A 23878-nucleotide genomic window follows, 5' to 3' on the forward strand; every position below is an offset into this window, starting at 1 on the left:
TCCAGCCAATGAGCTGGAATTGAAGTTGTTCTCCCCTTGAATTGCATCTTCTCTGCTATTAACTTCTAACAATGTAGTGATGCCTTGCAAGTCGCCTGTGATTGCTGATGTCTTAGAACTGCTGATACCATCTTCAACAGGGTACTGAGCAGGATCTGGCAACCCTTTGGTGCATAATACCCTCCTTTGACTCTCTCCCCAAAACAGCTTTGTTTAAACAAACAAGCTAGTTTCCGGTCTAGTCACCGAAATGGAGAAACTGTCACTCTTGAACCTTTATTCTCTCTTTCACTTCATCCCTGATTTTAATGGTTTCGCTAAGAAATAATATAATCCACATACATACACATTCGCACGACACGCATCTGAATACATCTAAGCCTTCCTTTCATTCTGCAGGTTCAGCAGGTTCTTCTCTCCCATTGGAGAAGGAAGAACAAATCAGGCTTCAGGCAAGAAGGCGTCTGGAAGAGCAGCTCAAACAATACCGTGTAAAAAGGCATCAGGAGAGAGTAAGTGCCTAGTGAGTGGATTCTCTAGTGCAGCCTTCCCCCACCTGGTGCCCTCCAGATGTTTTGGACTTCAGCCCCAGCAGCATGTCCAGTGGTTAGGAATTCTGCAAGTTGTCATCTGGAGGGCACTGGGTTGGGGAAGTCTGCTGTAGTGTTTATTGTGACTGAATCTGAATGACATGGAAACACCCTGTACACTTGTCCCTTGTGTGCTTCAAATCGGCAGGTTGGGTCACGATCCTTCGTTCTCCCCCTTCGCAGTCAACACACTCCAGGATACCAGGCTTCAGGCTCACTACTGTATTACTTAACAACTAGCTTCCTTAAAATTCAGATACTAGGAAACTCTCAGACTGCAATGAAAACAGCTAATCCGCACATTTATGAATATCAGTAGAGGAGCCAAAGTGGAAATTAGAGAAGTTGCTAGCAGTCTCAGCAAGAACTCAGCCAGACTAGCTTCGCAGGGATGCCGCTCCCTTAAGGTGGCTTCCTCCTACATAGGCTTTCACGTGTAGCCAACCTGGTAGAGCGTTTGAGCTCCGCCTCTAACTTTTCCCACTTTGCTCTGTGACAGACCCTAGCATCCCTCAAGTCATGCCCCTCACTCTCCTCCCTTGAAACCTGGGTTCTCGTGGAGGAGAAAAGGGGGGGGGGCATTCAGGCTGAGCCATCTGTGTGTCAGGGTCATGGGAAGAAGGCCTTTCCATATCTGAGCCCACTAGTGAGGGAGCCTCCCCCTGTTCTGGCTGTTCCTGAGCTGCTAGACATCTCCACATGCTCAGATTCATTCCTGACAGGTCTCAATTCAAGGCCAGGTGCCTAAGCAGCTATACAGACAATGGGCCCCAGTTCAGGCATGATGGGAACCATGGCTTCTAGCTACATGGCGAGCCTCGGGCTTGTTTGTTCATCTCTCCCCCTCCTTTTTCCCGTTTCCACCGGGGAAGATCTGAAGGGTTTGCTTACATTTTTAAACAGGTAATTCCCTCTGATGTCTGAACATCAGGGAATTGTGGGGGTTGCAAACTATAGTTGCAGCAAAGCACATTTCCCCAAGTTTGGAGATACTGTAGCTTACCCCAGCCATAATCCTGTGTTGGGTGGCAGGTCACACCTCCATATCATCTGGTCATGTCAGCAGTGTGTCGTGTGGTGTGGCTTGCAGTCACCCTCTGTAGGTATTATTTGAGATCATATTTCCTTCCAATTTGTATCTAATGCTAGCAGGTAGTTTGCTTTTAAGACTGAAGCTACTTTAGCTTTTCTTCTAGCACTAAGAACCACAGAAAACTGAAGGTGACAGTAATTAGTTCCTTGACTCTTTCACAGAACTGATAGGTCTTGGTTGCCGATATGGAACCATTTTGATGTGTTGATTTTTATGGTGTGCTGCAGGTGTATCCCTACGTTTGATAAAGAACGAAAAATAAAGCTGGGCCTTCTTTTAAAGCATAAAAGAGAAGCCTTTGTATATTAAATGTAAAGTTCTCATACTAAAGAGAGGAAACTGGCCTGTTTATTTATTTTATATAATGTGTTTATATCCCACTCCTCAGCCAAAAAGGCTCCTGGAGCAGCTTACTATCAGTAAAATGAGAAATTCCCAGCCTGCAGGTTTACAATCTAAAAAGACATGGCGCACAAGGAAAAAGAGATGGGGAGGAAAGAGGAAAAGAATAAAGTAGTCATTCACTGGAGCTGGTGAAATAGCTTTGCTTCCCTTCTCATCTCCCCCTTTATTCAGGAGCTTCAGAAAAGTACCTTTGTTGCAGTTCTACAGCTTTATTTATATGACTGGTGAAAAGCTGGGCAAGCTGATTGATCAAAAGGAAGACTTTCAATTGGTTTCCAACCCTAACTTTTAATGATCTGGGATGTTATTCTCTTTATACTGCTAATTTTTTCTTCTTCTTCTTTTGGTCCAAGCAGTCTACAGCTAAAAACCGCCCCTCCAGTACCCTTGATCCTGAGCTGATGTTAAATCCAGAGATCTTACCAAGGGCCAGCACTGTAGCTATGACGAAAGAGTACTCCTTCTTGCGAACCAGCGTCCCACGGGGACCGAAATTAGGAAGCCTGGGACTTCTGACACACTCAAAAGAAAAGAAAGGTTCCAAATCTTCTAGGTCAAGTAGGATCCGGTCTCTGGCTGATTATCGAACTGACGACACAGAGGGGAACGCTGGGGGGACTGTTCCAGTTGTTGATTCACCTGGTGGGTCTCTAAAGCAGAATCGAAGCAGTGTGACGTCAGTTGTGTCTGAGATCAGGCTGACTCCCGACCCAGATGAGCGGCTGGAGAATTCCTCCTTGGCGGGAGACAGCATGTCGGAGATCGATGGGAGCGAAGTAGGAATGAGACTGGATGGCAACGAGAGTGATAGTTCGACCTACAGCAGTGTGTCGGGAAGGGGGCTGTATGGCACTTTACTTGGTGCAGAGAGCAGACAGGGTATTTCGTTCACCGTCAATGGTCAGGAGGTCCCTTTGGATGCGGTTGGGCAGTTTCCTTCCATCAGGGAGGTTCTGCAGGCTGTGGCGACAGAGCACCATGCGCAGGATCAGGAAGTCAACGGGGAACCCAGGAGCCGGAGAGACAGCATTTCCAGCAGGTAAAGGGCTCAGGCTATGCTTCAAACTTTAAACCTTCAGGGAACCTCTCCTGCGTGTTGTTTGTCTGTTTAAGAGCTCCTTCGGCTTTGCTGTGGAGCGTGCTGGGCCATGTTCTAGGATGCACAAGTCAGGTTGGAAAGGGTGTCTCCACGGCCTATTGTATCAGCCTTGTAAATAAGCCTGCAAAAGTTATTAGGGTGCAAAAAAATAAATAAATTAGTAGCCTGGTAAGAGACCAGTAGCTTGTGTTCTGCTTATGGTGATGGAGGAAGGGAACCACCCACCCCACAGCCCGCATGGAAACACAGACTACTAGTCTCTTAGCAGGCTTGTAAAAAAAGTCCCTTGTACTAAGCTATGGGTGGGAAACTTGTGGCCCTCTATATGTTTTGGGCTATAACTCCCATCATCCCTCACCATTGGCAATGCTGGCTAGGGCTCATGGGAGTTGTAGGCCAAAGCATCTGGAGGGCTACACATTTCCAATCGCTGCACTAAGTGGCCTGGCTAAGGAGGGACAGAGTGATCTGTCCCTCTTTCACCAGCCCGTGCACTTGCCTGCATGGAATTGCATACACTCGCCTACATGGATTTCCTGATCACCTGTGGTGACCAGGCAGATTGTTAAATACAAGGCTTATTGCATGAAGGGGTAAGATGAGACAGATGATTGGTCTGTTAATCCAGTACTGACTGGCAGCATCTCCAAGGCTGCAGGCATAGAGGGTCTTTCCCCAGCCCTGTTGCCCGAGAACCTTTTAACTGGTGATGGTACGAATTGGGCCTGGGTCTTCTTGCATGTAAAACACATATTCTACCACCGAGTCATTATGGCTCTTCCCCTCTTGGGCCTTATACTTGACCAGGTTAACTGAGAGTGCACACTAAAACTCTCCTTTGTCTGTGCATTGCATTGGAAAGTCGGTAGGGTTGGAAGACGGTCTTTCAGGGAAACTTGTCTGCTCTTCTGAACTTCTCATTGAAGAACCTCTGATTAAAGACCCCAGATTTGAAAGCTTCTGCTATGCTGAAGATGACCCAGGCTCCACTGACATGGAACCTCCTCTTCAGCACTTCCAACCCCAGAGAATCTGTTATTGGGTGCAGAATCTGGATTCTTAAGAAACTCAGTTGATTTTAAGCCGCTTTCTGGTGCTGTTGGTTGTGGAGATACCTGGGAAAATGTGGGCAACTGGAGAGGCATCTTTCAGGAATGTGTTGCGTATAGGTATGGGTGGGCTGTGGGATATTTCACCTTGCCCTTGGAATATATGAAGCTGCCTTATACAGAGTCAGGCCAGGGGTGTTCAACCTTAGGTCCGTGGGCCAAATTTGGCCCACCTGGGGTCGCAATCAGGCTCTCCAGGGATCCCCAGATGACCGTGCCCTTTCCCCCTGACCATCTATTGTTTAGTGACTTCCTGGCTTTTGCTAAGTTTCCCCCCATTCTGAAAGGTTGAGATGCTTCTCTAAGGCTTAATTACTGGCAGTAATTGTTATTAATTACATTTCTATACTGCCCAATATCTGGAGCTCTCTGGGCGGTTTACAAAGATTAAAAACATTAAAAATACAATATACAGAGATTAAAAACTATTTACATAAACACATGAACATACAATATACACAAAGAAACGTATATGTAAAACAACTTCAACAACAATCTCAAAAACAAACCATAACCATAAGACATTCCAGGGTCGATTAAACACTTACCATATAGTGCCGAATGCCTGGGAGAAGAGAAAGGTCGTAACCTGGTGCCAAAAAGATAACAATGTTGGCCCCAGGCAGGCCTCATCAGGGATATCATTCCATAATTTGGGGGCCACCACCAAAAAGGCCCTCTCCCTTCCGAGCTTCCCTCGGTGTAGGCAGCCAGAGGAGGGCCCTCGATGTTGAGCGTAGTATATGGGTAGGTTCATGTCGGGAGAGGTTCTCCATCAGGTATTGTGGTCCCAAGCCATGTAAGGCTTTATAAGTTAAAAGCAGCACCTTGAATCAGGCTTGGAAACATACAGGCAGCCAGTGCAAGCGGGCCAGAGTCAGTCTTATACGTTCGGACCTTCTGGACCCTGTTATCAATCTGGCCGCCGTATTTTGCATGAGCTGCAGTTTCTGAACCATCTTCAAAGGCAGCCCCACGTAGAGTGCATTGCAGTAATCTAACTTGGAGATTACCAGAGCATAGACAACTGAAGCCAGGTTATCCCTGTCCAGATAGGGGCGTAGCTGGGCCACCAACCAAAGTTGGCAGAAGGCACTTTGTGCCACTGAGGCCACCTGAGCCTCAAGTGACAAAGATGGCTCAAGGAGAACCCCCAAGCTACGAACCTGCTCCTCCAGGGGGAGTGCAACCCCATCCAGAACAGGTTGAGCACCCTCCATCCGGTCAGAAGAACCACCCACCAACAGCATCTCAGTCTTGTCTGGATTGAGTTTCAATTTATTAGCCCTCATCCAGTCCATTATCGCAGCCTGGCACCGATTTAGGTATTTTCCCAAAGGACACTCTTATTTTTCAGCATAAGCAGTTGAAGACTTCTACTTTATTCAGATGACTCCCAAACCAATACAACCATGATTTAAGATTGGTGATAGCTTCCATGTATAAGAAAGAGGGAGACAGCAATACGACAAAGAAGCCAACACCGTGGTACTAATTATCCACTTGCTAATTCTACACTTGATTTGAAAGCGATTGGCATTAAGTCATCATTATAGTATCATAGATGGGCTGGATGCGCCTGATCTCGTCTGATCGTGGAAGCTAAGCAGGGTCAGCCTTGGTTTGTACTTGGATGGGAGACCTCTTCGGAATCAGGCTTCCCGCATTGAGCAGGGGGTTGGACTTGATGGTCTTGTAGGCCCCTTCCAACCCTATGATTCTAAGATTTGATCTAAGACGAGTTTCTGAGAATCGAATAGTAATCCCGTTCTTAAAGGGCTAAAGAGGATAAGAGCAACTCGGGCAAGAACTCTTGAATCCCGTTACGTGCAAGAAGCTGGAAAGAACCCTACATGGATTAAATACTTAATGGGTATGAGACATTACTCTACAGCATAACAAAGAGCAGGCTAGTCTGACCTTCCTCGGGGGAGGGATCTGTAATCAGGGTGCTACCACAGAAAAGGCCCTATATCGATGGTCCACCAGCCTAACCCCTCTAGGTGGTGGGACATGTAACAAGGCCTCAGATGATGAACACAGATTTCATGCAGCAGGAGGCAGTCTTTCAGATACCCTGGCCCAAAGCCTGTTTAGGGCTTTATAGGCAAAAAAACAGTATCTTTAATTCGGCTAGGAAAAAAAATGGAAGCCAGTGCAGCTGATCCAAGATCAGTGCTTTACGGCCAGTAAAATGCATGGCAGGCAGCAGTCTGGTTTTGTGCTAGCTGAACACTTTTCAAGGGTAGAGTGTAACAATAATCTGTGTACAGTAATGCTGATATGGCAGAAGAGTAGGTGGTGGTACAGCCAGCTTATCTTGACACCTACGTTTGGGGATGAGTATCATAAGCTGGCTATTGCATGTGTAGAACAAATGCAAAGTAGCAATGTGTGTAACTGGCACAACATATACGTTAATAAAGCACATGTATGCTTTGTTTCTCCCCAGTATATCGATGGAAAGTTCTATTACAGGCACGCATGATGAAATGTTGCAGGTGCTGAAAGAGAAGATGAGGCTTGAAGGACAACTAGAAGCGCTGTCGTTGGAAGCCAATGAGGTACACATGAAGCTGAACTTCTTTGCCGAAATTTATTATATTTCAGTTTATATCCCACTTTCCTGTGATTTCACAAACCCAAGGTGGCTTCCAACATCTAATCAAATGATACCCATGAAAAATGGTATCAGTTAAAATAAAGAAATTGCTAGTAGTGGATTAGAATTAACGTATGTTGTTTCTCCATCATGTGCTTTGGCCTACAACTTCCATCGGCCCTAGTCAGCATAGCCAGTGGTGATGGATGATGGGAGTTGTAGGCCAAACCTGTGGAGGATCACACATTGCCCACCCCTGCCTTACACAGAGCTGCCCACCAACGCCCTCTTCTAGGTTTCCCAAACCAGCTGTGCTGAGCCTACTCTTTCTTAAGCCCATAATTTAACAATAAAAACTGGTTAAATGTTGGTTTTGTTCAGGCTCTTAAAGAAAAGACAGAATTACAAACCCAGCTTGCTGCTTTGAACATGAAGCTTCAGACCCAGATGGAGCACAGTCAGAGCAGCCAGCAGAAGCAGGACTCCCTGAACTCGGAGGTGGCCACCTTAAAGCAGTCTTGCTGGGACCTGGAACGAGCTATGGGGGAGCTGCAGGCAGCGTTGGAGGCCAAGAACGCTGGCCTGGCTGCTTCCAATAACGATCTGCAGGTGGCAGAAGAACAGTACCAAAGGCTGATGGGAAAAGTGGAAGACCTGCAGAAAAGCGTCCTCAGTAAGGATAGCATGGGTGAGTAGGTGTGAATCCATAGTCTTTTAAAAAATCCATCACCCTGTTCCTACACAAGAGCCCTGCTGGGTCAGAACAAACGTCTGTCCCCAGGGTGGGGAACCCCTGATGGCCATACTCCCTTTCTCCTGACGGCCGACTGTAACCGCCTTTGATTTTTATGTTTCATTGGCTTTTAGTTCATGATCTGCGACAGCAGCTTTCATCTTTACAAAGCCAGCTCCAGCAGGTGCAGTTGGACCGGACAACTTTGGCCAGTAAGCTGAAATCGTCTCAAGCAGAGATTGCATCGCTGCAGAAAGTACGGCATTGGTACCAGCAGCAGTTGGCTGTGGCACAGGAGGCAAGAGTTAGACTGCAGAGTGAGATGGCAAACATACAGGTAAATGTAACTCTCCTCTCTTTCTTCTTCTTAACGTCTGTAGCAATTTTCAGTGCTGTCATGCTCTAGGTTAGATAGAGAGTTGACCGAGACCAACTATTGAGCTTCGTGGTTGAGTGGGAACTTGTATTGAGGGTCTCAATTGTAGTGCACTGTATATTTCAAGAAACCATTGGGTTTTATCCAATGTTAGTCCTACTTGGACTAGACCCATTGAAATGAATGGGACTTTGGTTAGTCATGACTAATTGAAGTTCCATTCATTTCAGTGGGTGTAGTCTAAGTAGGACTAACATTGGATTCAACCTAATGCTTGAAAACATGTGCCTGTAATTATAGGTACCATATGTTGCCAGTGGGACCTGCAACAAAATGTTTCAGTGTTGAGTGGTCCTGTTCAGGATACTCCATTTCATTTCCCCTCCTTCCTTGTTTCCCATTTTCACTCCTCAGCAGTCAGTGGGCATTCTGTGACCATTGAGCATGCTCAGTCATCATTGGACTGTTTTGGATCTCTCCTCCAATATTTTTTCCTAAAAGGGTTTTTTTTTTTTGGTACTTCTGAAAACCTTGGGGTTCCCCCAAGTCTTCTGATACCTCCCACTTGTGTGGATGGTGCCATTTTGGCTACGTAAGCAACAGCACTCAACACCTGAACATCGGAAATAGAAGGAACGCAGGCGCTTGTGCTGAATTTGGTCACAGAAGTGTCAGATCATTACGGTACTTCTGCTCCACCTGGAAACCTGAAATTTGGCACGTGCATAGAAAGACACCAGACGATGCTGATTTATGTCTACCACACTCTTCTGTTTCCACCTAGTGTGGCTTGCAAAAAGGCATCAAACAAAAATCAGTACAAAACATCATAAAATACTGTACTGTAACAAAGTGATCAAAAGCAATGATAGCCATTTTGCCCAATCATTAAGGACTATTGGCTAAAGATAATAGGTGCAATTGAGATTATATCAGGATATAGACTACCTTTGGATCCAGTAGTTATTCTTTTTGGTTATGTCAAGGAAGTTCTTCTGTCTGATGACATAGAGATGATAGTGCATTTATTAACAGCTGCCAGAATGCTGATATTGGCAAACTGGAAAAAACCAAAAGCCCCCACAATCGATGATTGGATTATCAAATTATGGGAAATAATATATATGGTTAAGTTAACTAACATAGTAAGGGTTAGAGAGGGAAGAAAGCAAAACAATAGATTTACAGAAACGTGGTCCTTATTTGTAATGTATTGGTGTAACAAGAATCAAGAGAATGTACAGCCTTTTGTGTTATTGGGAACTTTGTGATATTTGCTGGTTTTGTTGATAAATTTGATTATATTCTGTATTGTTTAAATTGTTGATAATATTTGGTATTATTTGTTGTGTATTTTCATATACTATTGTCAGCACTGTAAAAATAAAAAAAAGGGGGGGGAAAGGAAAGGCCAAAAAAGGAAGAAAAAGCAGTGATAGCCAACATCAGATACTGATGGCATTAAAACAGGCAGTGGCTAAAATGCTATGCTTAAAAGCTCACGGAAATAGGAGTGTCTTCCATTTCTGGCAAAAGGCATTTAGAGAGGGAGCCTGACGGGTGTCAGTTGGAGGCATATTCTAGAGCCATGGAACCACCACAGGGAAGATTTTGCCTCCCACTCCCACTTTTTGAAGATCTCCGAACCACGTCCAGTTATAAGTAAAATGATCCATTTGTACGTTTCTCCTTCAAAATAGAGCACAATGAAGCATATCCCTAATGGTATAATTCTGGACTCGGCCCTGAACCTGGATGCCCAGGTTTTGACAGTGGCCAGGAGTGTGTTTGTGCAGCTGAGGCTAGTGTGCTCAACTCCACTTGTTCCTAGAGATGTCTGATCTGGCCACAGTCACATATGCCTTAGTTACATCCTGTTTGAACTACTGCAACATGCTGTACTTGGGGCTGCCTCGAAAACTGTTGAGAAACTTCAGCTGGTCTAGAATGTTGTGGCCATACCGTTGACTTGGGCCAGTTACAGGAAGCACATGACTCCTTTGTGACAACTTCACTGGTTACCCATCTGTTTCTGGGCAGAATTCAAAGTGCTAGTTATGACCTATGAAGCCCTATATGTCTCGGGACCAGTCTTCCTGAAAGACTACCTTCTCCCATACGAGCCTGCCCCGGTCTTAAGATCTTTGGGAGAGGCCTTTCTTTCGACACCGCCACCTTCAGAGGCACGTTTGGTGGCAATATGGGAGAGGGCCTTCTTGGTGGTTGCTCCCAGGCTGTGGAACTCCTTCCCAAGGGAGGCTAAGTTCGCTCCCTCTCTGCTGTCCTTCTCCTGGCAAGGAAAGACCACTTTATTCAAGCAGGACTTTGGCTGGGGTCTGTTGGGTGGGTGCTGTTTTTATTTTATTGTATTTTAATGTATTTTATTATTCTGAGTTTTATTTATGATTGTAAGCCACTGAGTGCCATTTTTCTTGGTAGAAAGATGGGGTACAAATCAAATCAATAAATATTATTGCACACGGTTTTAACTAATTTATTGTTTTAGATTTTTGAACTGATATTAGCTTATTTAACTGTTCAATATGCTTTTAGCTGTTTAAATTATTTATTGTTTTATACTGTTTAAATTGATTTTATCTGAACATTGCCCTGAGATCTTAATGATATAAGGTGGGATACAAATGTTTTAAATAGATATTTCTCTCCCCGCTGCCCCCTTTTGAATTGCTGTTAACAAGCATTTAGAATATTTGTGGTAATTACTCCCCCCGCCCCTTACTTGTCTTCCCAAGGCTGGTCAGATGACCCAGGTAGGCCTGTTGGAACATCTCAAGTTAGAGAACGTAACACTCTCTCATCAGTTAACGGAGACTCAACACAGATCCATCAAAGAGAAGGAACGTATAGCGACGCAGTTGCAAAACATTGAGGTAAAGTTTATAGGGATTTTATATGTTTCCTGTTTAAGTGGAGGGATCCCCAATACTGTTCTAAATTTTAATAGGATATGAACAGAAACTAATTATATGAATATTTTGTGTTTTATCAGTTAAAGGATATGATTTTAAAAGTTTCCTTATTGGAGGCCCTCTTACCCATTTTTATGTATGCACATAATAAATGCTTGTATGCGTTCACTTATATCAGTAAATGTAGAGGTTTGAAGCTGGCTTGTTTCATACAAATCATAGTTACCATTAACCACGGTTTGTTGATTCAGCTGAAACAACAAGCCGCAGTTCAGAAGTTTCCAAACTCCTTCTAGCGGCCATGTCCGGGTGGGTAGCATGCAAGCCCAAGGCTTGCCTAGCCGTGTTCACGTCACATTTAGCATGATGTCCAGACATGACCAATAAGTTCTCTTTTATAAATCTCAATGTTTGTTGTTTTAAAGAAATGAACAAGTAACTTTAGTTAGACCTATTTTGGCATGTTGCACCATCATCAAGATAAAGATCTTTTATATTTACAGTGCTGCAGATTGAAGACCAATTTATAAAAATAAACAGTTGTGGGCTCTCCCAAGATTAAAATGGTCTTCACTTAAACCAGGGTTGCACAGCACTTTTAGCCCCAAGGGCCGCATCAGGTGGACAGGCGGTTGCACATGTATGTGCATGCACATACACATGGAAGGCATTAACGTGCTACTGCTAGTAAGGAAACCTCTTCCTCATTTCTGATTCCTGCTAAGAGATGGGATAGGAGGAAGGTTTTTTTTGCCAGTGCTAGCAAGAGAATCCCTTCCCTTATTTCTGATCTCTCAAAAATAATAAGGGAAGAGTTTCTCTTTACAGCACTAGCAAGGGAAAACCTCAGACAGTGCCGCTATGTGTTTTTTTGGTGGCAGATGCAAGAGGATCTGGCAGGCTACCAGGAATGGCTTGGTGGGCAGCATGCGCCCCGTGGGCTACACTTTTTGGACCCCCGATTTAAATCTTTAGGATGGTGTGTGTGTGTGTGTGTGTGTGTGTAAAGATTTTTTTTTTTTTTTTAACAATAGTAGGAAAACATGGGGTCCTTCCAGATGAAGCTTTTATTGTGCAATTGCCCAGCCTCATTCATGGAATTTTACGGGTGGCCCAGATGTTGTCGACTTCCATTTGTAACCCTCCCGTGTTCTCCCACTGCTTCTTCCATCCTTTTTCTTACCACCGAAATTCCATTAAGGAGGGAAAGATGGAATAGCTGCACAGTGCCTTTTGATTGGTAGCAGTAGAAGCCCTGTGTCTGGAAGCAGCCATAGTTACTCTTTTGTGTGTGTGCTTTCCCCCTCATATTTAAAACAAATAAACTGCTTGAGTCTGTACTTGTTTAGTAGGAAGCAAATCCCACTGAGATTTAATTCCATTTAAGTCTTCATAGGACTGCATCCTAAGAGTAATCAGTGGGAGATCAATTATGTATAGAGAAGGGATGGATGAATTGTCAGTATCAGGTTCAAGTTCCATCCAATTCCCACAACAATCTGTGATTGAAAAACACCACCACCACACACAAACATTTGTATTTATTGTTGTATGCAAATTTCCCCAGTATATGCATTTTTGTATGCAATATTTGGACTGAGAACTGCACTGCAAAATTCAGAGAAGGGCCCAATCCAAAGGATAACTGTGTTTCCCAGATACTAATCTGGGAAGTACAAATTAGGTTAGTTAGCTTATACATGTGGACCAAGTAGAGTTCTCCACCATCTTGGTATAGACAGAGGTCAACACTGGCCTAAAGAATAATTTCTTCAGAAAGCCATCTTGAGAAAGGATGGGCGATGTATTAAGGTAGAGAGCAGTGCTGGTTTGTTTGATTTCCCAAACTCCTCTATTTTACAACATCGTGTTGGCAGCTTCCTCTTTCACATACCAGCGTTGTCTGCTTCTCTCGAACAGGCTGACATGTTAGACCAGGAAGCGGCCTTTCTGCAAATTCAGGAGGCTAAGACCATGGTGGAAGATGACCTGCAAAGGAAACTGGAGGAGTTTGAGGACGAGAAGGAACAACTTCAGAAAATGGCTGATTCTGCAGCAACGCTGGAGCAGGAGCTAGAACAGGTAGATGTGATGGGTTGACCTCAGAACTTTCCATCCAAAGCCGAGTGGGAAATCTGCTCGTCGATTCAAAGTTTGCATCTTTATACTTCAAACAACTGGGGTGGGGTGGGGTGGGGTGGGAAGTAAAAATGAAAGCAAGAGAGGTAGTTGTCTTAACATACCAAAATCCACAGCAGGGCAATACTTTTATTAGGGCAAATTATTAACCAAAGGGTCACAAAGCGTTGTGCAGGCTTTTGAGTTCTCCAGGACTCTTCTTCATCAGGCTAGATAGTAAACACAGTAAGGGGGAGGGAGAACAAAAATCTGGCTGATGTTGAAACCATGGAGTCTGCCTCTAGTTACAGGCGTAGGATGGAATATAGAAGGAGGCTGCAGATACACAAATTATTATTCTGTATTTATTTGTTACGTTTTTATGCTGCCCAATAGCTGAGGGTCTCTGGGCAGTTCACAGTTAAAACCATAAAATACAACTTAACAAGATATAACGTGAGAGCCAGTGTGGTAGAGTGGTGAGAGTGTTGGACTGGGAGCTGGGAGATCCAGGTTCTAGTCCCTGTTCGGCCGTGGAAGCTCACTGGGTGACTTTGGGCCCATCACAGACTCAACCTCACAGGGTTGTTCTTGTGAGGATAAAATGGAGAGGATGAGGATAAATTAAGCCACCTTGAGTTCCTTGCAAGAGGAAAAAAGGCGGGATAGAAATGCAATAAAAAAATAAAATAATATAAAACCTTTAAAAGTTTAAAAGTAACATGTAAAACCAAAGTAAAACCCAGCAGTAGTTACAGCTCAGGGAAAGCCTGTATGGAAAGGTGTGTTTTCAGGAGGCGTTTAAAAAATGTTATGTTTTCTGCCTCCTGAACTGCATGAGGGAGGGTTTTCCAGAGGGTGGGTGCCACTATAGGGACGGCTCACAGTCAAGGTTCTTCATGGCGACATTCCATTCGTTTTAGGCTCTACTAATGCTGGGATGAAGAAATAAACAGTGGTTGATTCCCCCATGTTTGAAAATGTAACGCTCAGCTGCTACCCGCACTTGTCACCATCCTTAGGTGAAACACACAATTTCCGTGGTCGTTGGAAAAGAGAAATAAAGAGAGACTAGGCAGTTTTCATAGTAACAAAGCTGGAGGTAATTTTAGGATGCTGTACTAAGTTTTTTAAAAAGTCAGTAGTAGCCCAATTGGGTAAAAAGGTAAATAAAAAAGGTAAAGGTGTCCCCAACCAGTCGTGCCCGACTCTAGGGTGCGGTGCTCATCCCCGTTTCTAAGCCGAAGAGCCAGCGCTGTCCGAAGACGCTTCCGTGGCCACGTGGCAGGCATGACTGAACACCGAGGTGCACGGAACACTGTCACCTCTCCCACCAAAGCGGTGCCTATTTACCTACTTGCAATTTCTTGCTTTCGAACTGCTAAGTTGGCAGGAGCTGGGACTGAAGACGGGAGCTCGCTCTGTCACGCGGCACTCGGGTCTCGAACTGCTGTCCTGCCGACCTTCCAGTCTGCAGTTCAGCGTCTTAACCTTTATCTAAATTGTAGCTAAATTGGGCAGTTGGAAGGAATGTCTTTTAAAAAAGGAAGACTTTAGAAGAATCAGTAGGATTGCTCCCTAAACCTCTGTAACTTCCACGTCACTACTGTACTTTGCCTGTGATGAAAATCTAAACTGCCTTGAAACTTATACAACTTCCTGCATGAGATGGAGCAGGCAAGCATATGTGGCATTTAGATTATAGGATTTGGGACATAAGACGTTGCCTTTATACTGAGTCAGGCCATCGGTCCATTGAGGACGGTATCTACTGTATCTACAGTATCTACTGTAGCAGGGGTGCAAGCCATGCTGTCGGGCAGCCCCCGACCAGCGGTGTAGTGGTAAATTTTGAAGTGCTGGTGCTCATCATAGCCACGCCCCAGAGGAGAGTCCAAACCCTCAGGCAACAAACTAGTTCATAGAATCATAGAATAGTAGGGTTGGAAGGGGCCTACAAGGCCATCGAGTCCAACCCCCTGCTCAGTGCAGGAATCCAAGTCAAAGCATCCCTGACAGGTGGCTGTCCAGCCTCGTCTTGAAGGCCTCCAGTGTGGGAGAGCCCACCACCTCCCTAGGTAATGGGTTCCATTGTCGTATTGCTCTAACAGTCAGGAAGTTTTTCCTGATGTTCAGCCGGAATCTGGCTTCCTGTAACTTGAGCCCATTATTCCGTGTCCTGCACTCTGGGATGATCGAGAAGAGATCCTGGCCTTCCTCTCTGTGATGACCTTTCAAGTACTTGAAGAACGCTATCATATCTCCCCCTCAGTCTTCTCTTCTCAAGGCTAAACATGCCCAGTTTTTTCAGTCTCTCTTCATAGGGCTTTGTTTCCAGTCCCCTGATCATCTTTGTTGCCTTCCTCTGAACCCTCTCCAGTTTGTCTGCATCCTTCTTAAAGTGTAGTGCCCAGAACTGGACGCAGTACTCCAGATGAGGCCTAACCACTGCTGAGTAGAGGGGAACTAGTACTTCCAGGGATTTGGAAGCTATGCTTCTATTAATGCAGCCCAAAAGAGCATTGGCCTTTTTTGCAGCCACATCACATTGTTGGCTCATATTCAGCTTGTGATTGACAACAATTCCCAGATCCTTCTTGCTTGTCGTGTTGTTGAGCCATGTGTCCCCCATCTTGTAACTGTGCATTTGGTTTCTTTTTCCTACATGCAGAACTTGGCATTTATCCCTATGAAATGTCATTCTGTTGTTTTCTGCCCAGCACTCCAGTCTATCAAGATCACTTTGAATTTTGTTTCTGTCTTCCGGGGTATTGGCTATCCTGCCCAATTTTGTGTCATCTGCAAATTTGATCAGCATTCCCTGCACCTCCTCCTCTAAGCCATTAATAAAAATGTTGAAGAGCACTGGGCCCAGGACTGTCCTGCGGTACCCTGCTCATTACCTCTCCCCAGTTTGAGAAGGTCCCATTGATAAGCACTCTTTGAGTCCGATTCTGTAGCCGACTGTGGATCCACTGGATCGTTGTTTCATCTAGCCCACTTTGAGCTAGTTTGCTCATCAGGATATCATGGGGCACTTTGTCCAAAGCTTTGCTGAAGTCGAGGTATATGATGTCTACAGCATTCCCATGGTCTACAAGGGAGGTTACTTGATCAAAAAATGAAATCAGATTCATCTGGCAGGACTTGTTCTTGACAAATCCATGTTGGCTTCGAGTAATCACGGCATTGTTTTCGAGGTGCTTCCAGATGGATTCCTTTATCATCTGCTCCAGAATTTTCCCAGGGATTGATGTCAGACTGACTGGTCTGTAGTTCCCGGGTTCCTCCTTTTTACCCTTTTTTGAAGATAGGGACAACATTAGCCCTCCTCCAGTCATCTAGCACTTCCCCGGTCCTCCAGGATTTCTCAAAGAGAATAGATAGCGGTTCTGAGAGTTCTTCTGCCAGTTCCTTTATTACTCTAGGATGCAGCTCATCTGGCCCTGGAGATTTGAACTCATTCAAAGTAATTAGGTGTTCCTTGACAATATGCTTATCGATCTCAAGCTGCAATCCTGCCCCTTCAGCCTGCACTTCGCCTTTGCCAGGGGGGTCATAGATCCTCTTTTGGGAGAAGACTGAGCCAAAGTAGGAATTCAGCACCTCTGCCTTTTCTTTGTCATCTGTTATCGTTTTGCCATCCTTATTTAATAGCTGAATGACCATTTCTTTCCTCTGCCTTTTACTATGCACGTAGCTGAAGAAAGCCTTTTTGTTGTTTTTAGCATGCCTCGCTAACCTCAGCTCATTCTCAGCTTTAGCCTTCTTGACACCATCCCTGCAATTCTGTGCTACCTGCCTGTACTCTTCCTTTGTTACTTGGCCTTCTTTCCACTTCCTATATGTGTCCTTTTATGTTTTCAGGTCATCCCTAAGCTTTTTGTGAAGCCACATTGGCTTCTTCTGTTGTCTTCCACCTTTTCTTCTTGTTGGAATTGCTTGTAATTGTGCCTTGAGAATTTCCTTTTTTAAAAGCTCCCACCCATCTTGGACTCCTTTTCTCATTAGCGTTGCTTGCCATGGGACCTTACTGATCATTGTTCTGCGTTTATTAAAATCACCTTTCCTAAAATCCAGGGTACGCATTTGACTACACTCGGCTTTTGCTTCCCTTAGAACCAAGAACTCAAGTACAACATGGTCGCTTTCCCCCAGAGTTCCTGTAACTGCTACTTTATCCACTAAGTCATCTCTGTTGGTTAGGATCAAGTCAAGGATAGCCAATCCTCTAGTTCCTTCCTCTACTTTCTGTAGGAGGAAGTTGTCTGCCACACAAGTCAGGAATTTCCTGGAGGGGCCATGTTTTGCAGAATTTGTCTCCCAACAAATATCGGGGAAATTGAAGTCCCCCATTACTACTACATCATGCTTCCTTAAAACATTGGCTATTTGCTTTTCAAAAGTTTCATCCTCGTCTTCTCCTTGATTGGATGGCTGGTAGTAGACTCCGACCACCAGGTTCCTTTTATTCTTTGCTCCATTTATTTTGATCCAGACGCTCTCGATGGGGCTACCAAGCTCCTCCTCCTGTCTTTCTGTGCAGAGATATGTATTTTTCACATACAGTGCAACCCCACCTCCCTTTCTGTTCCTCCTGTTCTTTTTGAACAAGTTATATCCTTCAATTGCTATATTGCAGTCATGAGAGTCATCCCACCAAGTCTCAGTTATACCTTTCAAGTCATAATTTCCCTCCTGTATTAAGAGTTCAGGTTCGTTCTGTTTGTTTCCCATACTCTGGGCATTAGTATATAGACATCGAAGACCATGTGCTTCATAGTCTGGCTTTCTTCCTACATGTGTCTGAAGACTTATTGGGCGCTATCAGAGCTGTTCTCTCCATTACAGTGCATGCGCCTACGTCCATTGTTACCCCCTTCCCCGTAGGATTCAGTTTAAAGCCCTCCTGATGATGTTCTTCATGCTGTGGCCAAACACATTGTTCCCATCCTTTGTGAGGTGCAACCCGTCCCTTGCCAACAGCCCATCTTCCAGGAAGTGTAGCCCGTGGTCCCAGAATCCAAATCTCTCTCGTCAGCACCACCTTCGTAGCCAGTCATTTACCCGGAGTATTTTTCATTCCCTTTCTATCCCTCTTCTAACTACTGGAAGGATGGATGAGAAAACTATCTGGGCCCCAAAGTTCTTGAGTTTCCTTCCCAAAAGCTTCAAAGTCTGACGTGATTTCTTTGTAGCTCCGCTTGGCGGTATCATTTGTTCCCACATGGATGAGAAGAAAGGGATACCTGTCAGTGGGCTTTATGAGTGCAGGCAACCTTTCAGTCACGTCTCTAATCCGTCCTCCCGGGAGACAACATACCTGGCGAGTCCACGGGTCTTCGCGACATACTTGGGTCTCGATCCCACGCAGCAAGGAGTCTCCCACTACTCCCACTCTTCTCTTCTTGTTGTTGTAGGCCTGGGTTTCATTGCCTCTGTTTGACTGACCTTCAGCCTCTTGCTCACTCTCATGTAGGTTCCCCTGTGATTCTTCCTCTGCAGGCTGTCTTCCAGTTTCATCCGCAAGTACCTGGAATCGGTTCCACAGCTCCACTGCTTCCACTGGTGCAGCAGTTTTGTAGCACTAGTTGTAGCAGTTTTGATCTCCTCTAGAAGCAGGTCTTCTGTAAAGCTAATGGGTCTTAACTGGCCATTCAAGACCAAGCCACCCCAAAATATTTTGCATTACAAGAGGGAACAATATGTATTGTTGCTGGGAAAACTCATTTCCCCCTAGCCACTGTGAGGATTGCAGCTAAGCTCAGAGGGAATGGGGAAGTCTGAGAGCAGTGGTAGACGATGTCACTGTCCCTGCTAATAAAATGTGCCGCCGCTGAGTCCCTGTGAGCCCCAGCTCTGCTACACCACTGCCCCAAACCTGGCGCTGCCGGAAAAAAAAAGAAAAGAAAGACCGGGGAAAATGCTCTAGGAATGGGTTCTATTGTTCCTGCCATAGAAACCACGTTCCTAGAGTGTCCGAGGATGCTGTGTTCGAAGGCTCCTCCTTCCTAGGGCGATTTTTCCTTCTTCCTTGCAATTAGGATTGGATGGGTGGCTGGGATGGGGAGTGGTCTTCAGCCTCAGACCTGATCTGTGACATAAAGCAAACCATCCCTGCCCACAATGCAACCTGCTTGGCTTCCTACCTCCATTTTTGTACATGCAAGTGTTATATTTTGTGGCTGACTTTTCTAGCATTATTACGGAAAGGGTTCTGCTCGAATGACAGTGTGTTTGCAAATTCAGTCTGTGATCAGTCATATCTTTAATTTCACCTGTTGGCTCTTAGGTTTCATTACATCCTATACAAACGGGTGAAGCCTTTGGTGTCCTTTCGCCATTTTAAATAAATGTTGATCGTGTGCTTTAAACTTTAAACCAGGGAAGTTGAACCTCTTTCAGCCCAAGGGCTGAATTCCGTTTCAGAGAAGCTTTTGAGGGGCCACATTCCATTCGTGGGTGCAGCCACAGGCAAAAAGGGCGAGACCAAAATACCAGTATTTTAACTTACTTATTTATAAGTTTTATATACTGCTCTACACCCAACAGGATCCCTGTGCTCAAAGTTCTTACTGCCAGTAACTAAGCCTTAGGAGAGGTATTTCAGCATCTTAGAAAGGGGAAAAAACTGCACACCAGTATCAGAAGCATTGCATGTGGGTAGACACAACAGGGCCTTTTCAGCTGAGGCACCACAGACCGGAAGAATCTCCCCCAAGGGAGGTGTGTGTGTCCCCTTTACTGTATGGCCCCAGCTCACTTTTAGACTGGCCACAAAGTCTGTTTTAATTTAGAGAGCTTTTGCAGACTCCCATTCTGAATGCGCATGTAAGCTGGAATTAATTTTATTTATATATATATTTAATTATATAAATTAAATATATTTAATTTATATTATATATTAAATATATGTTAAATATATATTTAATATATAATATGTATTATATTAAATATATAAATTAATATAAATATAAAGTTATATTATAGTATTATTATTTTATTAATACACTTTCACGCTGTTGCTGCTTTCCACGTTTTTAGATTGTCTGTTGTTGTACTGACACTTTTAGGGGTCTATTTTTTAATTGTGTATTTTAATTTGATTGTAAGCCCCTTTTGTGGTATTTATATAGGAAGGCCAGAATGTAAATCTCTATAATAAATATACAGCGGAGAGTGGATTTATCATAAAATGAAATGTACTTACATCCTGTTGAATCAGCTGGATTTAAGCACATGTAATTGTGTGCTGCACTGAAGATAACTGGCCTTCTTAATCTGCATGCAAGGCAGACCTGGGTGCTTGTATCAAAACTTGTAGTGCTAGATAGCTTTAGAATATAAGGTGTTTTGCAATCTTCTACTTTCTGTTCAGAGTGGAGTGGCATCTATATGTAAGAGTAGAAACCTTCTTTAATTAAAAAAGCTATTTTAGTTGTAAACAAGTTTCTTTTTTAAAAACCTTCCTATCCTACCTCCACCACAGCCTGAACTGGCTTAAAGCTTTATAAATTATGTTATTCATTAAGCACCAAGAAAGAACTAAGCACTGTTGGAAAAATAGTTAAAATGACAAGGGTCTTACTACCTAATGGACGAAATGATACATGGGGGTGGGCAGTAGGAAAAGACAGATGACACATTTAAAAACTAGCAACTGTTAAAAATAAGTCATTAAGGGTAGAATCCTATGCATATTTAAATCCTACATGCTGGCTGGGGAATGCTGGGAGCTGCATAGGATTGTCTAAATTTGCCTAAATATGCATAGGATTTTTGTCTAAATATGCATAGGATTGTAGTCTAAAGGGTTAAAACAAACAACCCATGAGGCAGAGGTCATCAAACAATTCAGTTCATCATGAAGCAACAGATTGCAGAGAGGCATCAAAAAGTTGTAACCGCACCTTCTCTTCACTAAACGCCTCTTTAAAACAATGAGCTTAATGTTTTTGGTATTTCAACCAGGCTGTGCAGTGTCATATCTCCTCCAGAAGCTTGTTTCAGAGCCTTGGGGCCACCCCAGAAAAGGCTGTGTTCTTTCCTGCTATTGATGTAATCCCCCTTGGTGCTGGTACCCTGAGCTGAGTCCTGATTATAGATCTTAAGTGCTAGAAGGATGAGATGTATGCATTCGTACAGGGAGAGGATCCTATTTATTTTATTTTATTTTATTCAGATGAAATTGACATTGCATCAACGAGATCTTCAGGTTGAGGCTCTGCAGCAGGAGCACCTGGATCTCATGAAGCAGTTGACGTCCACTCAAGAGATGCTACAGACTCGAGAGCAGTCCCTGGAAGACCTTCAGACGCGTTACGATGAGCTAGAGGCCAGGTTGATGGAGTTGCAGGGGGACGCCACCTCGAAAGATGACACCATCCGATATTTGCAGAATGAGAAGATTGTCTTAGAGGTAGCTCTGCAGGTAGCAAAAGCCGGCCAAGAAGGACTCGAAGAAGGAGTCCAGCGTTTAGGGGACAGCACTGAGTCAGCATCAGATGTTTTGGAGCAACTGAGGCAAGAACTAGCCATAAAGTCAAGTCAGGTAATACACTCTTCTTCTGTTTTTTATTTAGAATCAATGAACATGTTGACTAGGGGTTCCTGTGGTGGAAATGTTTATGAACATTTTCTGACATCCCCATCGCTCAGCTAGCGTTTTGCCAATGGAATAAACACATGTCTGCCATCTGGAGCAGATCTGCCATGTTAATGGAAAACATGAATATTCTCTTGTTCGATCGCTGATTGATCCAAAGAAGGTTGCAGACCGGATGGGGAACCCCTAAGGGCACGTTTAGAACAGTTTCAGGCCTTGTATTTGGTTCCGAAGAGCAGGTGTAAATGCCGGTGTGTTTTCAAAATTAAGCTTGGAAACTTAAGGGCTAGAAACACTTTTCAAAAACTGGGATTCTCAAGCTTCTAACAAGTGCCCACCATCTTTATAAAACAGTTTATGTATAAAACACTTCAGTAGTTGCTTGTATTGAAATTAATGGTGTAAAGACTTCAGCTTGTAGGTAGAATATCCAAATTAGTTTGCTTGCAATAAAGGAACTTCAGCCGGTGCTTTCTCCTTTTGCCTTTATCTGGAATATGAAGCTTCAGATTCTGTTCTGATCGTTGCCGTTAAACTCCGTTATTGCATCCAGATACTTTTTGCAACCATTTAATGGGGATATTGCATCCCCGGGGAGACTCTTGCTCTGAATGCCCCAGAACTAATTCTCTTACCTAGTTCTCATCCGGTGCCCAGGTAATGTTGGGTTTTTCCCAATAGGTGGAAAATCTGCAACATGAGAATGCAAATCTCAAGAAGCAGACGCAGAAGGTGAAGGAACAGTTCCTTCAACAAAAGGTGTGTATGTACATCCTCTGCTAAATATTACAGTTTTGAAGAAATTGGGGAAATACTATGCATTTTCCCTTAATTGCTCTGTGTTCTGATGTAACACTAGCTTAAAAAAACACCTGTAGTTAAATAACATATTTACCTGCTTGCAAATTATGTTGGTTCCTTTAATGAAGTCCAGACCGATTTCCTTTATTCAGCAAAGATTGATTTATGTCAGTTTAGGAATGGCTGTCTTGGATTAACTTTGCTTAACATTTTCCTTTGCATATAAATATGATATGTGCAGGTGTAAATTGTAGTATTGTATGCTCTAATGGCTCTTAAAAAAATACTAGTATCTCAATTTCTCAATGTCCAGGTGATGGTGGAAGCTTACCGTAGAGATGCAAATTCAAAGGACCAGCTAATCAGTGAACTGAAATCTACAAAGAAGAGGTTGGACTCTGAAATGAAAGAGTTAAAACGGGAGCTTCTCCAACTTCAGGGCGAGAAGAAATCTGTGGAGGTGGAAAACTCAAGACTGGCAAAAGAAGTGTCTCGGGTTCAGCAGCAGATAGAGGAATTGGAAAGCCAGCTTCAAACAGCACAGAGAGAGCGAGATGTCATGGAGGCAGAGCTGCAGGTGTGGAGGAAGCCAAGCCTATCCTGTTTAAGTTTCGTGATCATACTTCAGCTCAGTCTGTTGGAACAAGTTGCTTTCCACTGTGGCTGGAAACAGGGGCTCCATTTGGAAGTTACAATAAACAATAATTTGCCATGACTGGAATAAAGCTAGCCTCTCCCACCGGTCTCCTCCTTTCCTCTAGCAGAGCCTTCCAGGAGATCAGAAGCTTTTGTTTCCCATTTCAGTTAAACACAGTTTAGCATTATGTCTGGATCCTAAACTGTGGTTAACTTTAAATCATGGTTTAAAGAGAGAACCAGCATGGTATAGTGATTAGAGTGTTGGACTGGGACTTAAGAGATCCGGGTTCTAGTCCCCACTTGGCCATGAAGCTCACTGAGTGACTTTGGGCCAGTCGCTGACTCTCAAACTAACCTACCTCACAGGGTGGTTGTGAGGATAAAATGGGGCTGAGGAGGACCATGTAAGCCACCTCAAGGAAAGAAGACGGGATATAAATGTAATATTTTTTTTAAAGTAGCCTTGTTTTAAACAAACCATAGTTGATATTAACCAAACTTTATTGGGGGTGCAGACAACACAACAAACTGCAGTTGATAAAAAAAATGGAAACAAAAGTTTCCGAACTCCTCATGACCACGCCTTGTGTCATCCAAATGCAGCCAGAATGGTGAACTGAATAGGCTTTAGAAGGATATGGTTGTTTCCTTTCCTGTGCTCATGGGCTATAAATAAACACATGTGAGTTTATTTACTTAACATATCCCTGTTGCCAAATACACAAATCTAAGCCCTTTATATTACAGAATATGTAGATTATACTCATCCTTTTCTCTT

The 23878-nt window shown here is 43.9% G+C and overlaps 1 protein-coding gene across 10 annotated transcripts in view; it reads left to right on the forward strand.

The window, feature by feature from the left end:
- The window catches only part of GOLGA3 (golgin A3), a 58114-nt gene that overhangs the window by 9012 nt on the left and 25224 nt on the right, over window positions 1-23878 (forward strand). For 5 of the 10 annotated variants that reach the window (XM_084820212.1, XM_084820206.1, XM_084820208.1 and 2 more), the window contains exons 4-13: window positions 400-512; window positions 2445-3127; window positions 6749-6860; window positions 7280-7586; window positions 7766-7968; window positions 10761-10898; window positions 12858-13019; window positions 21238-21606; window positions 22342-22419; window positions 22775-23038. In XM_084820212.1, coding sequence (XP_084676338.1) covers window positions 400-512; window positions 2445-3127; window positions 6749-6860; window positions 7280-7586; window positions 7766-7968; window positions 10761-10898; window positions 12858-13019; window positions 21238-21606; window positions 22342-22419; window positions 22775-23038 — 2429 coding nt within the window. Of the gene's footprint in view, window positions 1-399; window positions 513-2441; window positions 3128-6748; window positions 6861-7279; window positions 7587-7765; window positions 7969-10760; window positions 10899-12857; window positions 13020-21237; window positions 21607-22341; window positions 22420-22774; window positions 23039-23878 lie in introns of all 10 variants that reach the window. The other 5 variants (XM_084820210.1, XM_084820204.1, XM_084820205.1 and 2 more) reach the window with 1 other exon arrangement.

This window comes from Heloderma suspectum, chromosome 13 (genome assembly GCF_057233095.1).
Source record: "Heloderma suspectum isolate Gila_16-S chromosome 13, 16-S_ref, whole genome shotgun sequence".
Classification (NCBI taxonomy): Eukaryota; Metazoa; Chordata; class Lepidosauria; order Squamata; family Helodermatidae; genus Heloderma; species Heloderma suspectum.